The sequence below is a fragment of the Eurosta solidaginis genome, chromosome 3 (genome assembly GCF_040869045.1).
Source record: "Eurosta solidaginis isolate ZX-2024a chromosome 3, ASM4086904v1, whole genome shotgun sequence".
Taxonomy (NCBI): domain Eukaryota; kingdom Metazoa; phylum Arthropoda; class Insecta; order Diptera; family Tephritidae; genus Eurosta; species Eurosta solidaginis.
The window spans coordinates 63740292-63757860 of NC_090321.1; the positions used below are offsets into that span (position 1 = coordinate 63740292).

A 17569-nucleotide genomic window follows, 5' to 3' on the forward strand; every position below is an offset into this window, starting at 1 on the left:
AATGTGACACTCCCCCCACCCCCCGTAGTTGTTGTTGTTGTATGGGCAAAACTTACTTAATTGGCACTTAAGCTTTTAAATGGTTATGGCCGTTCAACAAAGCGCGACAGTCGCTTCTTTGCTCTCCCAACTAGCGCCAATTGGTCACACCAAGGGAGCTTAAATCGTTTTCCACTTGGTCCTTCCAGTGGCCGACCTCTTCCTCTGCTTCCATAGTTTGGTCACCTGACCTAAAAAACACACACTGGCAAAGGCTGCAGGCCTGCCAAAATACAACACTCAGAGTTGCCATGGGATGTCTTCTTATGACGTCTGAATGTCATCAACATAAAAGAGCATAATAAGATGCTCAACAGATAGCTTTTACTGAATTTTCACGAACCCGGACATCCCAACAAACAACTTCTTGATCTAGCCCCGCCTCCAAGAGGAATAAGGAAGCAAATCTGTAAGCGCTATGATGAGATCCGGAACCTATCCACTCAGCTGTTTGATCCAGGTAAGCATAAGGAGGCCATACCAACCCACACAGAATCGGTAAACACCTTCGCTGGGTCGCGCCCGGTGAACCCCTTTATCAATATACACCATCTAACCTTTGCAGTAGAAGAAAGCAGACTAGCCAAGGAGACACGAGTCACTCTTGCCCAACTTTGTTCTCTATACTGTAACAGGTTAAACTCTTCTTGTCCAGGATCAACCTCGACATACGTTATGTATGACCGGCATTTGGTGTCATCTTATCTGGATATGATTACGGTGCTCTCGGGCAACGGCAGCTTCATGTAAAACCCGATTGTCGTGCCAAGGATTTTATATGACCACGTCGAACCTTCCAGATCGTCTTACCTTGTCAATGTTTTCTAACTCGTTTAAGGAGAAAATAGAAGATTGGCAGTGGAACATGAAAGCTACTCATTATAGATACCAAATTTAATTCAAGCGCTAAAAGAGTTACCTAGAAGTCAGTCCCCGTGAAATGAATGTGATTCCAAAAAAAGCAAAGAGACAATTTTTACGTCGAGTCTCTGTCAAGAGGTCTCCACTGTAATAAACTCACAGACCGTATTCAAAACAAATGTACCTACTAACATACATAAAGCAATATGAATAGGGTGACCTAGACATGCTTATCAACTAGTCTGACCTATTCAGCATTCTTTTTGACCAGACAAATGCCATTAATACATTGCTTACTGCATTATTTTTATACAAAAATGCTGTAAGCTTAATTATAGGAATGTGATATGTTCAAATTTCGTACTTTTCGATTTTTGCGCTTGCACCTTCTCTGTGTGTGCAGAACCAAGTCGTTAAGTGGCGCAGCAACGCGCGGTGTTGGTTCGAGACGCATATGGATATGCTTACTTTTGGGAATAATGCCCAAGACAGCGGCGACTTTCGGAAGGTTTTAGGAACGTATGTATGGGGCTTACTCAAGTTATGAATGGAATAGTTTAATCAACCGACTATGACGAAATCAGAAGAGCAATACCTCGGCACAAAAGCAAAAAAACGCACGAGAGTGACAGACTACCCGTAGAAGTGTTGAAACTGTATGGTTGAATGAATATACTCAGACCTACGCATGTCTCTAGATTGGGGCTTTGGTGCGCTCTGCAAATCCATAAGAAAGCCCCTCCCACAAGTCACGCAAATTTTCGCAGAATAAGTCTTCTTGGTATCACATTTAATCGTTTTGCCAGTGATGATCAGATCCATAGCCTCTAAGTTCACTATCGACCATATTTGATCGAGAGTTCTACACGCCTAAAAGTTTTGGCGACTTTAAGGAAAAGGGGCTGGTTTGTGCTTAAAAAGCTTGTACGGCTATGTTAACTAACGTTGAGCAACATTAACGACTCCATCTTGATTGGGCAGCACGTCTTCCATTCGAAACCTAACAGGATTTTAGACAACTCTACTGTCTATTTTGTGTTCTCCTTAGTCTGAAGCTGAGTGAGATAATTCGTGAATCAGAACTTAATCGGGAAGGTCCAATTTATTACAAATGTCGTCCAATTCATTATTATACTCTGGCTTTTTCTACCCTAGATAGAGAGGTCACAAAAGTAGATCTTCCGATGAGTTACAGTAAAACTAAGTTGATGTAAATGTGGAGCTGTAAAGCTATTCGCCTATTTCCCACTAAGCGTTAACAGCGACAACAATGTTAGCCGAGAAATTCGATGAATAACATCTCCTGTCTAAAAATACTACTATGGCATGTAGAGACTATTTTGACCTGGGAAGCGCACACCAGCTGTATGGATGGAATCAGAGACTACGTCGAAAAGAGATTATCTTTGGACCTCCACTGCAGCTCTGTTGTCTTTCCTGTGATACCGACGAAGTTAAATTAGGGCTATTCCTATCCAAACAACGCTTGCTAAAGTAGTTATTTGCCCCGAAATTTATCGTGTTGGTATAACCTTATACGAACATCTTTATCAAGGGCGATAGAGGCGTAAGCTTCGGTGACTGCAAATATTAACATAGGACGTAAAGAGGTAGAGTTCCATCGCAAGCAGCTCAATAGAATATTGACCTGCTACCAACAAGAACGTGCCCTTGGAAATCATACGAAATCCAAGCCGGTACTTTCACATATATTCAGTTGTTCGGCTATGGAAGCGTTCATGTTGCAGCTTTCTTCTTCTTGTTGTAGTAGTGCTTCGTACCATCCAATAGGGGCGATCACTCGCAAATTGTCATCGATATCCTCTAATGGTAGCAAAAGAAGCTTGCATTTCCAATAGGGTTGGCATGGGTATTACAAATGTTGGTTCTACTTTGCAATCGAAAATATGATTGGTTTCATGTGGAGACATGTTACATGCAAGACACACCTTGCAGATGTTGGAGATGATTCTGGATAATTACGAATTAAACCTATTGCAGAATCCAGGTCGAAGTTTTGACAGAGTGTCACGCGTCACCCAGGTAAGTCTGCTTTCCTCTACTGTAAGTTCGCTCCCAACGGCTGCCATTATATGTACCGGACCGACTAGGCATTTTTCTTCTAACAAGGACTGTTATTTCAGTGTAATCCTATTTAATTGGCAACCCCATGTTGGAGCATTGATGTTAGGGGAAACCTCCGCAGCTGTTATGCTAGCTTCAATGTCGTGAGAGGATCCACCATAAACACCCTATATCCCTCTTTGCTTGAAACGCAACTTGATTTACAGCTCTGCCGAACAACTCCGCTTGCACCATGGCTCCAATATGAACGCACCCCTCAGTTTCAAGCAGCCTGTACTACCAGAGCGAGAGGAACCTTGTATTATCTATTTGGAAATTCAGGTAAATGATCGCATCGTTATGCTGTGGTTTATATCCAAGTCAATGATTATTGAAGACAATACGAGGTCCAAGGGTCGCAAATAATCTGTCTTAGAGCATCCAAGTGTTCTGGCGTGATTGAGTCACTAAAGAGAGGCCTTTCCCAATTCTAACTGAGCTGATGGTGGTGCTCAAAGTAATTTTGCACAGCCGTATAAGTTTTGCGGGGAAACCAAATTCACACATAGCGGCAAAAAGGCAGCTCCTTTTCAGGTTGTCGAATGCGACTTTAAAATCGACGAAGACATTGCTGTCTCGATTTAGGAAAAAAGTGTTCACTCAATAATCCAAGCACTGTCTAGACGTCGGTTACAAGGTCGTCGTTTTCGTTCTTTCAGGACTTTGCCCCGGACTTAAAACCTTCCGTTTATCGCCGAATTTTTGGTTAAACTTTGGGGGCGTTATTACTGGTGGTTAGCAGCTCATCACGTCACGTCTTCCATTTTCCATTTTCAATTCTCGGTATAGCTAACACACTCTTCTTGTTGGGGTTGCTTTTAACGTAATTCTGTTGGTTGTTTTGGTTGCAGCGCGGCATTCTCCATCATACCAGTTGTTTTTCCGTGGTCGCCGATAACCAATTTTATCCTCGGCGGCGCACAGTGTTTCGTGTAGAACAAGCTAGCTGGACAAAAACAAAGTTCTTATTCCAAGAAAAGTGTAATGAGAAATGAAAGAAAACAAACAAAATAACGGGATTTTTGCTTTTTTTTGATATTTTTCTCATATATATTGAGTAATTGAAGTAATAAGGCAGGAGTGGCCGTAAAATGCATTGATTAATTTGCAAAATTCTTGTTGAATATTAAGCTTCATATTTCTTTTAAGTGAACACTTTTATACAATTTTTTTGATGGATTCTAAGCTCGAAGGAAAGTAAAATTTTTTAATAGTAATTCTTTCGCAATTAAAGTATTTTCAATATATTTAACATTCCGTTATTAAGAAGAAAAGGTATTTTTTCTCTATATTTTTAACTTTAGGGACAAAAAAGTTACATACATCCGCGGACATCCGGGCTAAATTTTACATATGTTATAGTCGCAAGTATTCTCTAATACTCGAAAGAAAAAACCATTGCGAATTCTTTGTACATCTATTTTTAATTTTTTTTTTTTTTTTTTTTTTTGACTTCAACCTGCCACAACCTACCGCACCAGTCACCAAGGCATAAAACAGGTGCATACAAAGCAATCCTAATGCAGGTATAACCACACAGGAACGCTACACAAAACAACCTCATTTGGTAGCATTTACGCCAATACCTGAATGTAATATAAATACTGCACAACTGATAACAAATCAGAACGATCAACGACACTTAAGATGGCAGCACAACAATCATCAACTATTCACACTGTCGGAAAATCAACAACACCAAGCAGTTTAGTTATAACCGTACCAAGAACAGAGTTTTTTGACATTTGGGTTCAACATTCGAAGGAAACCAGATATAAAGAATTATTGAGTTTTGTTGTACTTAAGTACGATTTAAGCGAAGCAGCCGAGTATTCGATAAAAAGTTTAAGCTTACAAATATCGGCATATTCGTCGAAGCTGGATCAAAAGTGGAATACTTCTGGAAGACATAAGGAGCGATTATTGAATAAAAACTAGGAGTGGCTTTCGGGTCCAGACTTAACATTTACAATAACGGTGGATTCAAAGTTGCCAACAGACCAAACAACCACTTCTTCAGGTAACCCCGGCCCCGGAAGATGAAAGAAGGACTTTGTTAGCTGCAGTGAAAAAACCAAACGGCGTCGAGTGGATGACCTCTTGCAATCTAGAAGTCCTGGTGAGTTACTTTATGCGGCAGAAGTATCAACGCGTATGTCCGGCAACAGAAATGTTGCTAACATTATAAAAAATCACAGGAAACCAAATCAAAATCCGGCAAAAAGATGACATGTGAGCCAGATGCAAGATGCTTGAGCAATGTAGAAGCTTTAGCATACTACTTAGATAGCAAGTCGACGACTCATGGGTACAAAACGACTCGGAAGTGGAGCATCAAGGCAGGCCATAAGGTTTATCCATCATTTTATAGTCTAAGAAAAGCTAAGGCAGAATGCTATCCAAATGAAATTGATGTGGGTGAAACACGTGCGGAAATTAAAGTCCAGTCCGTATTAGATAAAACTGTTGAGCGTTTAGTTTTAGCAAATCAAGAAGTTTTTGTTAGTTTATTACCTACAAACTTGACGTATACTTTAATCAGCAAGTGGGGTTGCGATGGAAGCTCTGGCCATAGCACATATATGCAAAAGTTTACATGCAGTTCTGACAGTGATGAGTTTTTGTTTATATTTTCTTTCGTTCCTCTTCAATTACAGGATGAAAAAGGTAACATTGTTTGGCAGAATCCTCGACCTTCTTCTACCATGTATTGTCGTCCAATTAAATTTATTTTTTCTAAAGAAACAAAAGATTTTATTGTTTTTGAAACTAACAAAGTTTTAGAGGAGATAAGTGCGTTGTTGCCAACAAAGTATATGCTCGAAGAATACGAAGTTTCCATAAATCATGCTTCTAATAATGATTCACGGAAAAGTTTACAATGCTTTGACTGAAACTTCTTCCACACAAAAGTGTTATATATGTGGTGCCACTCCAAAAGATATGAATAGTGAGTTACGGGACTTTACGCCTAATCGAGACAATCTTGGTTTTGGTTTGTCTACTCTCCATGCATGGATAAGATGTTTCGAATGCTTGCTTCACATAAGTTATCGCCTCGAAGTAAAAAAATGGCAGCTTAGCAATGAGGCAGATAAAGAGAGTGTAAAGCTACGTTCCAACGAAATCCAGAATAAATTTAAAAGTGTACTTGGATTGATAGCAGATAAACCAAAACCAGGTTTCGGCAATACCAATGACGGCAACACTGCTCGTAGGTTTTTCGAAAATTCTGAGGCTAGTGCTGAGATTACGGGATTGGATGTAACGCTCATCAAAAGATTCGACACTCTCCTTCGCGCATTAGCATCTGGGTACAATATAAATATCCAAAGATTTGAAAAATTTGCGGTCGAGGCTAAAAAACTATACACAGATCTCTATCTATGGTTTAACATGCCTGTTACAGTTCAAAAAATATTAGTGCATTGTACTGATATTATAAAATTAGCAATTTTACCTATTGGTCAACTTTCTGAGGAAGCACAGGAAGCCCGTAACAAAGATTTGAGACGATTCAGGGATGATAACACATAAAAGCAGTCGCGTGAAGCCACGTATAGAGATCTTATGAATATGTTGCTTATAACACCGGATCCTTTAGTTAGCAGTTTTAAAGAGATACCGAAGAAAAAATTTAAAAGTCTGACTTCAGAAGTCTTAAATTTACTGTCCCCCGATAATGTTGAGGAGTCAATAAATACCTCAGTTGTTTCAAGCTTTCACAGTAGTGTTGCTGATGTTCATGACTATTCCACAAGTGACTCATCGAATGAATGTGATGATAGCGAATAATAACATAATTATAAAAGATAACCTACCCTATAACTTTTTGTTGGATCAGGTTTTATTTAATTTAAATCTATTGTCTTTTCTACTTTGTATGATACTTTACTTTTAAGTTTTTGTAAGAGGTAATTTTCCCATAATTAATTTAATTATTTACATTGTTATAATTATTATTGTAATTCACTTTTACATTCCTGACTGGTACTATAAAATAATTTTGTAAAAATTGTAGTGCCAGGAGAAATACTCAAATAAATACAAAATATGTATGTACATATATACAGTCACTCACATACATAAGTAGACCCCTTTTTGGACAATTCTTAAAATTTTCGATTTCGCAAATTTATTTTAACTAATTTCCCATAAGAAAATTTGTCACGATCTATAACAAAAACTAAATTATATTTAAAAAATGTTTGAAAAATTCGACGAATTTTCATAAAAAATTTTAATATTTTTTCCGAATTTTTAGAATTTCTTAGAGTATTTAAGTACAATAAAGTAATATTCTTAAGTCCTTTAAATTTTTTTGGACCTATGTCACTTATTCACATGAGTTACTGTATATGAAATAAGCAAATGTATGCATATGAAGTAAAATTTTGGAAAAAAATAAAAAAAAAGAACATATGGCTGAAAAAAATGACGTAGTTGTAATAAATGACTGCATATGAAACGGAAAATCTCATAAAATAATTTTATCCAGCTAGCTTGTTCTACACGAAACACTGTCCGGCGGTACTAAGTGCTTAAGAGACGTGCTCCCAATGCACCTGCATTCCGCCGGGTTGAATTGTGTTCTAAGAGAGAATGTGTGTGTAGAGGAGGGCACGTATTTTGGCTGCGACGAGATAGTGATCCGAGTCGTTGTAAGGTCCTGGAATCATACGCACATCTAAAACACTGGAAGCATGCCGTTCGTATATCACAACGCGGCCGATCTGATTGCATATATTTCGATCGGGGGACAGCTATGTAGCTCGATTAATATTTTTATAAAGATATCGGAAAGAACCACCGATTTTCTAAGCTGCAACCTAACTAGAAACCTAAACAAATATTTATTCCATTTGAGAAGTGACGAGAACTGCGAGAACCTTCAATAACCGTATAACTTTTGAGGTATCTGATAGCTTATATACAATTTGATTGCGACAGTTCACAAGAGGAGGACCGTTACTTTTTAAGCGCTTTTGAAACGTTAGAGCATAGACGTGGCAAGATAAAAACTATCTTCGATGCACGCCGTTGCCATCACCGGAAGGATCCTCTATATGAACAAGTAAGGAAGGCTAGGTAGGTAGGTTGAACTGGCCGGCCCATGAGGACCTCACATAGACTGATTGAGTCCGTAGTGTTACCTGAAGTTTGTTTTAACGACCAAACTGAAAAACCCTATCAAAAACCAGGACCTTTGTTATAAAATAACCTCCGCAAATACTAGAAGCTTCCTAGGACTTAATCCACTTGCTGCTTCTAGATCTGACAGCTGTATCACTCCTAATATCTGGAGTCTTAGCCTGGCAAGTGCAGGGCACGAGCACAGAACGTGCTAGATCCTCCAACCTGCACTTCCTACATCTGCTATCACTGACCAAGCCTAGTTTAAAGGCATGTGACGCCAGAAGGCAGTGTCCAGTCAGAATACCCGTCATGAGTCTACAGTCCTCTCTTTTTAATGATACGAGCAACTGTGTTAGTCTAAGGTTGTAAGACCTACACATAATCCTCGACACTTTACAGTCCCGCGCTTGAACCCACGCCTTTCCCACTTGGTCGATCATGTGCACCTCTCGCCTTCGCTTAATCTCGCCCAATCTAATTGGGACATATATCGAGCAAGCTTCAAGGGATGCGCCCTTTTTAGCTAGTTCGTTCGCTTTTTCATTCCCATCTATTCCCATATGCCCTGGGACCCAATATAGATGTATTCTTCTCCCTGTCCCGATTCTCTCCAGATACTGCTTTCACTCTAACACGCATTTAGATGCTGTGCTATGCGAGATTATTGCCTTAATTGCCGCTTGACTGTCAATATAAAAGTTAACACGGTTGCAGCTTAAGCTATTCTCTTCCAGGGTTTCTACTGCTTTGGTTACGGCTAATATTTCCGCTTGGAAAACGCTACAGTAATCCGGCAGCCTGTAGGATCTGCTTATTTCCGGATCAGCGCAGTATACCGCAGGCCCTACTACTTCCACTACTTTGGAACCATCGGTGTACACATGTATCGCCTCGTCCGCCATTTGCGCACCCTTGCGCCAACCGTCCACCTCTATTGTGGCCTTAAGATCTCCCTCGAAGCGCAGATAGGGAATCATGCAGTCTGTAGTCTGTTCGTCTTGTGATTGATGACGCTATACTACTATGGCCATATGGTCGGAGCTCAAGCTGCCACGAAGCACCGAGCCTGGTTGCGGTCGTTAACGCTTTGTTCTCTGCTACCAGGTCTACAGGTGGGATGTGCAAAATGGCATACAGTGCAGCCGTCGGGGTTGTTTTCAGGGCTCCCGTAATGCTAAGCATCGATAGTCTGCATACCCCCTCTAATTTTTTGAGGTATGTTGTTTTTTGTGTGGCTTTCCACCAAACAAGAACTCCATAGTATAGAATAGGGCTTACAATCGCTGTAAAAACCCAATGAGAAAGAGAGGGCGATAGGCCCCACGTACACCCCAGCATTCTTTTACATGCATATAGTGCCGTTGAGGCCTTCTTGACCCTCTCCTCCACGTTGAGCTTCCATGACAGCTTACTGTCTAGGATGATTCCTAAATATTTTGTACAAGGTTTCTCCTGTAAGGTCACCCCTCCTAACTTAGGCCTGGTCCAATTTGGGAGCTTGTACCTCTTTGTAAACAAGACCATATCCGTCTTCTCCGCATTGACTTTCAACCCGACCTTAGATGCCCAGATATGAATATCCCGAAGCGCCCGATCCATCAAAGAACTAATCGTTGGAAGGCACTTTCCACTTATGACAATTGCAACGTCATCTGCGTAAGCCGTAAGTTTTACGGGTCCCTCATCGAATTGCCTGAGCAGTTGGTTGATGACCAGCGTCCACAGTAGAGGTGATAGCACCCCTCCCTGCGGCGTGCCCCTGTCCACTGATTTCGTGGCTTCGTACAATCCCCATTGTGATGTAATCTTTCTGCAATTTAACATGCAGCCGATCCATCTGATTAAGGCTGGATGTACTTTAATGTAATTAAGACCATCCATAATCGCCCATTTTGCAACATTATTAAAAGCCCCGGCAATGTCCAAGAAGACTCCTAGAGCATACTCCTTATATTCCAGGGATTTCTCTATGCTTATTACCACCCTATGCAATGCGGTGTCTACCGACTTGCCTTTGGTGTACGCATGCTGTGTTGTGGAGACCAGCTTTTCATCCACGTTGGACTTTATGTACACATCTATCAGCCTCTCAAAGGTTTTGAGCAGAAATGATGTTAAGCTAATGGGTCTATAGTCTTTGGAATACATGTGACCGATCTACCCCGCCTTTGGTAGAAAAGCTACACGAGCAGTTCTCCAAGAGTGCGGTACATGATTCAGTCGTATGCACCCATCGAATATTATTTTAAGCCATTCCACGACCGCCCTACTGGAGACTTGTAGCATGGCCGGGAATATACCATCTGGGCCCGGTGATTTAAACTTAGAAAACGTCTTCACTGCCCACTAGATCTTGGTATCGGTCAGTAAGCCCGGCACTACTAGCTCCGTGATCGAAGTGTGAGTGATATCTGCTGACTCTTCTAAACCGTGTCCCGATGGGAAATGTGTATCGAGAAGCACCTCAAGGGATTCCTCACTATTACGTGACCATTCCCCGTTCTCTTTCTTTATTAGTCCCTGGACTATGTTTCCCTTTGCTAGGACTTTTTTCAACCTTGCTGTTTCGCTGGAGCTCTCTATGTCCGTACAGAAACTTTTCCATGAGTTTCTCTTCGCCCTGGTAATTTCACGCTTGTAGATCCTCAGTAGATCCCGGAACTCGTCCCGACACGCTTCGCTTTCCGCGGTCTTTGCGAGCTTAAACATTTTTTTTGCCTGTCTTCTTGAATTCTCAGCTCATTGCTCCACCATGGCGGCTTTGCTTTTCCTCTGAATCTTCTTAGAGGGCAAGCTTTGCTATATGCAGTCATAAGCGTCCTTGTTAGGCATTCATTCGACTCTTCCAGTTCCTCTACATTAGCAACCTCTTTGGGTTGTCCCAGTTTTGTTTCTACATGTTTCTGGAATTTAGTCCAGTTCGTTGACCTAGGGTTTCTAAAGGTTCCTCCCTTCTCTACCCTCTTTAGGGGGATGTTGAAGCTGATATACGCATGGTCGGAGAATGATGGTCTATCAAGAACCATCCAATCATACCTTGATATATCACGCTCGGAGCTCAATGTAATATCCAGAACACTGCTGGATGTTGGACCAATGTATGTAGGGACATTTCCCCTGTTGGATATCTGCAAATTGGTTTGCAGGATGTAACAAAACAGAGATTCGCCTCTCTCGTTCGTATCTGCTCCTCCCCACGCATTGTGGTGCGCATTTGCATCTGCGCCTATGACCAACCGCCTTTTGCGCCCTTCCTCCTGTACTAAGCTTTTGCGCTCCATCGGTGGAACCTCCGCAGCATGGGCCATGTAGCAGGAAGCCAGGATAAATGCCTGCTTATTCTTTTGCTCAACGGTCACCGCTACTCAGTGGTGTAATTAGGCAGCATATATGAATGCAGCTGTTTCCTTACCATTACTACAGCTCGCACCCGTCCTTCCGTTTGCGCGCAGTAAACGCCAAACCCTCGCACGCTAAGTCCAGAAACCTTTCCTCCCGATGAGAGCCACGGCTCCTGGATCAGCGCCACGTCAAACGAATCCTCCTCAAGGGTTAGGAGGAGTTCGCTCGACACCACTTTACTGTGTTGGAGGTTTATCTGTAGGACTCGCAGCACCATTGGGCTCTTTGTCCCCCTTCGGCACCTTCGTCTTGACGTCGTCGTCCTCCCCTTGCCCTTTTGGTTTAGAGTATTCGAGGCCCCCTTCAGCCCCTCGTGACTGTTGTGCCGGGTGTTCCTCTGTGTGAGTCACAGCACCATTTAGCGGTTGGTCCTTTTCTAGCATGTTCGTGGTGACGTCGGGGACCTCCACCTGTCTTTTTAAGGAAGGCTAAGTTCGGATGTAACCGAACATTATATACTCAGCTGCCAAATTACAGCTTGGAAAACTTTTAAATTACCTTCTTTTAAAGGTCGGCGGTGCCACGCCCATTGTCCAAAATTTTACTAATTTTCTATTCTGCGTCATAAGGTCGACCCACCTACCAAGTTTCATCGCTTTATCCGTCTTTGGTAATGAATTATCGCACTTTTTGGGTATTTCGAAATTTTCGATATCGAAAAAGTGGGCGTGGTTATGGTCCGATTTCGTTCATTTTAAATAGCGATCTGAGATGAGTGACCAGGAACCTACATACCAAATTTCATTAAAATACCTCAAAATTTAATCAAGTTATCGTGTTCACGGACAGACAGACGGACGGACATGGCTAAATGAATTTGTTTTTTCGCCCAGATCATTTTGATATATAGAAGTCTATATCTATCTCGATTAGTTTATGCCGTACGGGGTACCGTTATGCGAACAAAATTAATATACTCTGTGAACTCTGCTGAGTATAAAAACTGCTTATGTGTGGCTTAATAACACTATCAACCACACAAAGCAAACAACAACAACGTTTTAAATGCACAGTTGGGTATGTAATATACGGTTTCACCCGAACTTAGCCATTCTTACTTGTTTCATTATCACCTTTTTATTTTCTCTATTCTCTGTTACAATTAACAATGCGACATTCATAAAAAATGCTCACCCAGCTTTTTTTCTTTATGGCTGTCGTCAAGCCAGTGTTTGTATGTATGTAAATGCTTATGGTAAACAAAAACTTGATTATTTTTTTTTTGTGCTTTATGCATTTGCTTTTCGCTTTCAATTTTTTTCTTTTTTCATTTGGTGTCTTTGATTTGCTATTTGGTTTTGTGTTATACATTATGCTAGCTCTAAGTTAAGCTTTCAGTAGCCGTGATCGTCTAGTGGTTAGGACCCTACGTTGTGGCCGTAGTAACCCAGGTTCGAATCCTGGTCACGGCAATGCTTCCCTTCAAATGGGCCATTGTCACGGATGAAAGCTTTTTTCTTTTTTTGGAGCAGGCATGAGAAATTAATATTTTATACCATGTTTTTAGCTAATAATTTAAAAAAAAAAAGTTTACGTATATCGTTACTAGGGTAGACGTAAAAAATCTAAGATAGTTTTTCCTTGAATGGGACATACAATGAATTTTTGCCGGCACTTCCAATATATATGTACTCATCAATTAAGGCTCCATTAGTGATACTTAGCATAAACTTGACTTGGCTTGCGAACTGTCACTTACAGTTCTGTTAAATGAACATTGCATGTCACTGATTACTCAAAACTTAACTTGACTTAGAAGTCTGTTGAATTTTGATGTTCTATGTAAGTTCTAAGTGACGTTTACATTTTGAGATGCCATTTGTTTGTTTCCATTTCATTTTGACATTTTGTCATACAAATTGACATTTATTTAAAAATAAATTTCAACGCTGATTATGATGCCAGATTTTATGCGCCAAGTGGAGTATAATCGTGGCTAAGTTGCCAAGTTTACGCCAAGTCAAGTCAAGTCTATGCTAAGTATCAGTAATGGGGGCTTTAGGTGTTAATAGTTTTTAGGGATGAAACGATAACTACTAGTAAATGCAAGTAGGTGTCGATACTTTTGATCCGATATCAAGAAAATTTGTAGTCGATACTTTTGCAGCTAGTATTGATTAGGTATTAGAAAAAATAGTAGTTTTATCGAAACACGATTTATCGAAAAATTTATTAAATTTAAGCGGCCTTAAAACTTGGAATTCCACAAATCTGCTAAATTTACACTGGAAAAGATTATGTCTACGTCCTTCGCCGTTTTCACCGCTCTCATATTCAGTTTTACAAATTATTCCAGCTGAGGTGATATGAGATTTTTTTTTTTAATTAGAATCTTGAAATGCTTTATAGGTTGTAGAGATATACGCCGCCAGTAAACGCCGACGCCGCCGATTTTCATCGTTTTTAGCAAGCCGCCGCCGAATGTAAAAATATTGGCGCGGTGGCGGCGGCGTTCGGCGCATTACTCTATTTTCTACTCATTTAGGACTGTCTAGGCCATATATTGTTCATGTCGAAAATTAGTCCGATATGGTCGAAAGGGGTATCAACGGATGTGCATCACTGCCAGTTATAAGAATTCAATTGCGAAATTTAACTCTTTTAACCCATTCAAAAGTTATTTAAAAAACAGTCGCTTTCAATGCCAGCTTAACACCGATTTTGCAAAATTATATAAAAAAAATTTAAATGCTCACTTTGCATATTTTTTTTAAAAAATTGATAAGGATGAATGAATGAATTTAAATAAAATGACCCAAGTCCAACATGTTTTCAAATTGTCCTTAAGTTGTTAAAATAGCAAGTTACCCGAAAAAAGAGCCGATTTTTTTAAAAATTCTATATTGCAATTGGTTAAAATATTAAGCGAAATCAGTCATGCAAAATTCTTTAGTAGGTTCCAGGGATTTAAACACTCCTTTGAAATGATTCCCACCTTATACTTAAGTTGAGGATATATGTATGTACGTATGAGAAGGGTTTGAAAAATCACTTGGCCTTATATTCAAACATTTGTTGTTTATTTGCGAAACTTTAAAGTAGCTTTTGATTTTTAAACTTCCTCATTCAATACCCAATACTTAATACTTCTTAAAGTTGGCGGCCATATCCCCAATTAGCGCAGTCAAGTGAATCACATTGATTATATCCTACCAGCCTAGTTTTAATATAACCTACACTTTACGGCTCGTATTTCATACTTATGTGAATACGTAGGACCATATATTTACCAGGAGAGGATTTGTCCTCCGCAAGAAAACACATACAGACATATGCCAACGATTTGACCACATGAAACCTTCAAGGCCATACCGCCCTCCCACCTCCTAGATCCGTGAGGAACTTGAGGTCGCCAGAACTTCGGCTGTTAAAGTAACAGGATTCGCCACGGGTAGGTGAGGTCGACAATTGGGTTGGAGAAGCTATATTTTGCGCTAGCAACACCCTGAAAGGGTTGCGCTACACAACCCCTTGAACCAATTTGGTATTTTAGTCACCTCTTACGACAGCCATACCTGTCGCGGGTATATTCTAAGCCCCCTGACCCGTTGGAAGTAGTGATAGAGAACTGAGTCGATGTTAGTGGGTGATCTTATTGCGTATATTTTGATCGTGGGACAGCCTTGTAGCTTCATTAATTATTTTATGCTTGAATCATGTCTCGAGCATCGGCGGAGTCGTTCAACCTCAGTCCATAAATCGAGCTTTCATTGTGGTGACTGAAACTCTAGATCGCGGGAACAAAAAAGACTGGCTAATTTTAAAAACCAGCCAACGGTTTTTATTAAATGAAGTATTATATACCGTGGTGTAGTGCACCGTGCAAAACGTAGTTTTGGTTTTTGCAACAACAAAAAACTTATGCCGCTAATGACTAGTTTTTGTTTGACCGTTTCACATTTTTTCACGACGTATCGATTGGCGATCTTAATTACCGCTTCGATTTCAATCGGTCAAGTTGACACATGCAAAGTGTCAATACACAAAAGTAAATAGCTACGACTGACATATAAATGGGACCAAATGCAACATATGTATGTAGTAGCACCCTTAATAATTTACAATGTAAGTTCTACATTCATGAATACATAGACATATGTACAAACTTACCTAGAAAAAAAAGCATTATGCTAATTTGCGGGTTTTGCAAAATTGTCCTTCAATATTGTAGGCTGGGCCTTCTAATCATAGGCTTTGACCGAATATATAAATTGACTTCACTGCCGACACCTGAAACAGTGCCAATCGCGAATTTTACGTTTGTTGAAGTGATTTGAACGGAAAGTTGTGCTAGTGCACTTAACGGACTAACCAAAATGTCCAGCACTGATAGTGCGATGACTCTACCAATTCTACGTACACCCTTCTACGATGATTTACCACGCGCTTTCATTTTAACGGACAACAACGTTAGCGATGCGACAACACTTTTCGGTCCATATGCTCAAACCATATGGAATTTTGCCGATAAAAATCACATGCGATTACAATGGAATCGTGATTTAAGCGAAAATATAACAGAGATTTACGAGCGTATCCATTGTGGCGAGTACAATTTATCGATGAATGGTGCTACAGTACTTCAACAATTACACAATTTTAATGTACAATTCAGTTATCCTTTGTATTGGGTGAAAAATTGCATAATGGTACCATTAGAGGAGGAGCTGCCGAAATATTGGTATATCGTTTGGCCATTCGGACGTTACATTTATATGTGCATACTCTTTGCGGTTTTCTATATTGCCATACTCATGCGGTATATCGAATATCCAACAAATGAGCATGAGCCAACACGTTCCATTACACGTAATATCCTACATAGCAGCCAAATAGTATTGTACAGCCCAAATATGAACGTGCAGTTGAAAAATGCTCATGTGCGTGTTTTGCTCTTCTATACTTTACTCTTTGTACTCGGCTTTATACTCGCAGCTTATCATGCACCTTACCTCACTGCTTACAATATGAAACCGGTATTTGTGCCACCCATTAATACAGTCGGTGATCTCTTGCAAGCAAATATTCCAGTTTTGGTCAGTCTGAGCGACTATGCGGAGATTCAGTCCAAAGGTGTAGAAAATTTGCTCGCTTTAACTCATCTTCTGCATGAGATACCATGACAAAAATTTCAAAATATTTTGGATACATTAGATCGTAAATACGCTTACGTAATCACTATGGATCAATGGGACTTTCTGAATCGTCAGCAAAAAAAACTTATACAACCATATTTTCATTTGTCGCGTATTTGTTTCGGTAATGTCTTTAAGGCTATTCCAATACATCGGAATGCTACTTGGTCTGATGCTTTGAACATGTTTATTTTACTTGTACGCGAGTCAGGCTTGTGGAACCAATGGGAGGAACGTGCTTTCAATGAGGCTAAACATGCGAAATATGCGCGTATTTTACTTGATACGTATCCAGTAGAACCGTTAAACTTGAGATTCTTCACAATAGCATGGATCGTTTTGTCGTCGGGGTTATTAGTGAGTTCTGGCGCATATGTGATCGAATATTTTATCTGGAAACATGGAGGTATCAAAGATCTTGGCTATAATCGATTCGAATATGAGTAGATATGAAGTGAAGTTATGAGAAAGAAGTTATCATGGGACGTGCTTCCAGCTCGAGCTCTTAAAAAACACCTTTTAAGTGTTTGATGAACAAAGTGTTTGTGGTAAAGCAATAAAAGGAAAAAAATCTGAAAATTGAAATAAAACTTATCTCCTTAATTTGCAAGTAAAAAAATTGGCGTAGAAATCTCTTTATGTACTTAACCTCAGTTTTCAATAAGAGCTAGGAATGCATATTGCGCAATAAAAAGCGATGAAATAAGCGCCGCCGCAACTCTTGTTTAGGTTTGACTGTACGCTCTCTCAATTACTAGGTCGTTGTTGATGTTACCAAAAAAATTAGCCGCTGTCTTAACCCTTCTACATGCAAGTCTTATTCTATATTAACTCAAAGCCTGGCACTCACGTCTTTCGACATCAGGTTAGGG

General features: G+C 40.1%; 1 protein-coding gene and 1 non-coding gene across 2 annotated transcripts; both read left to right on the top strand.

The window, feature by feature from the left end:
* Nucleotides 1–12902: 12902 nt before the first annotated feature.
* On the top strand, nt 12903–12974 carry TRNAH-GUG (transfer RNA histidin (anticodon GUG)). The gene has a single exon. It is a non-coding gene; the product is annotated as a tRNA-His (tRNA).
* Nucleotides 12975–15826: 2852 nt separating this feature from the next.
* Nucleotides 15827–17150, top strand: Ir56b (Ionotropic receptor 56b). Its single transcript, XM_067772016.1, has one exon. It carries the CDS (start codon nt 15879–15881, stop codon nt 16683–16685), a length of 807 nt encoding a protein of 268 aa, XP_067628117.1. The 5' UTR covers nt 15827–15878; the 3' UTR covers nt 16686–17150.
* Nucleotides 17151–17569: the final 419 nt, after the last annotated feature.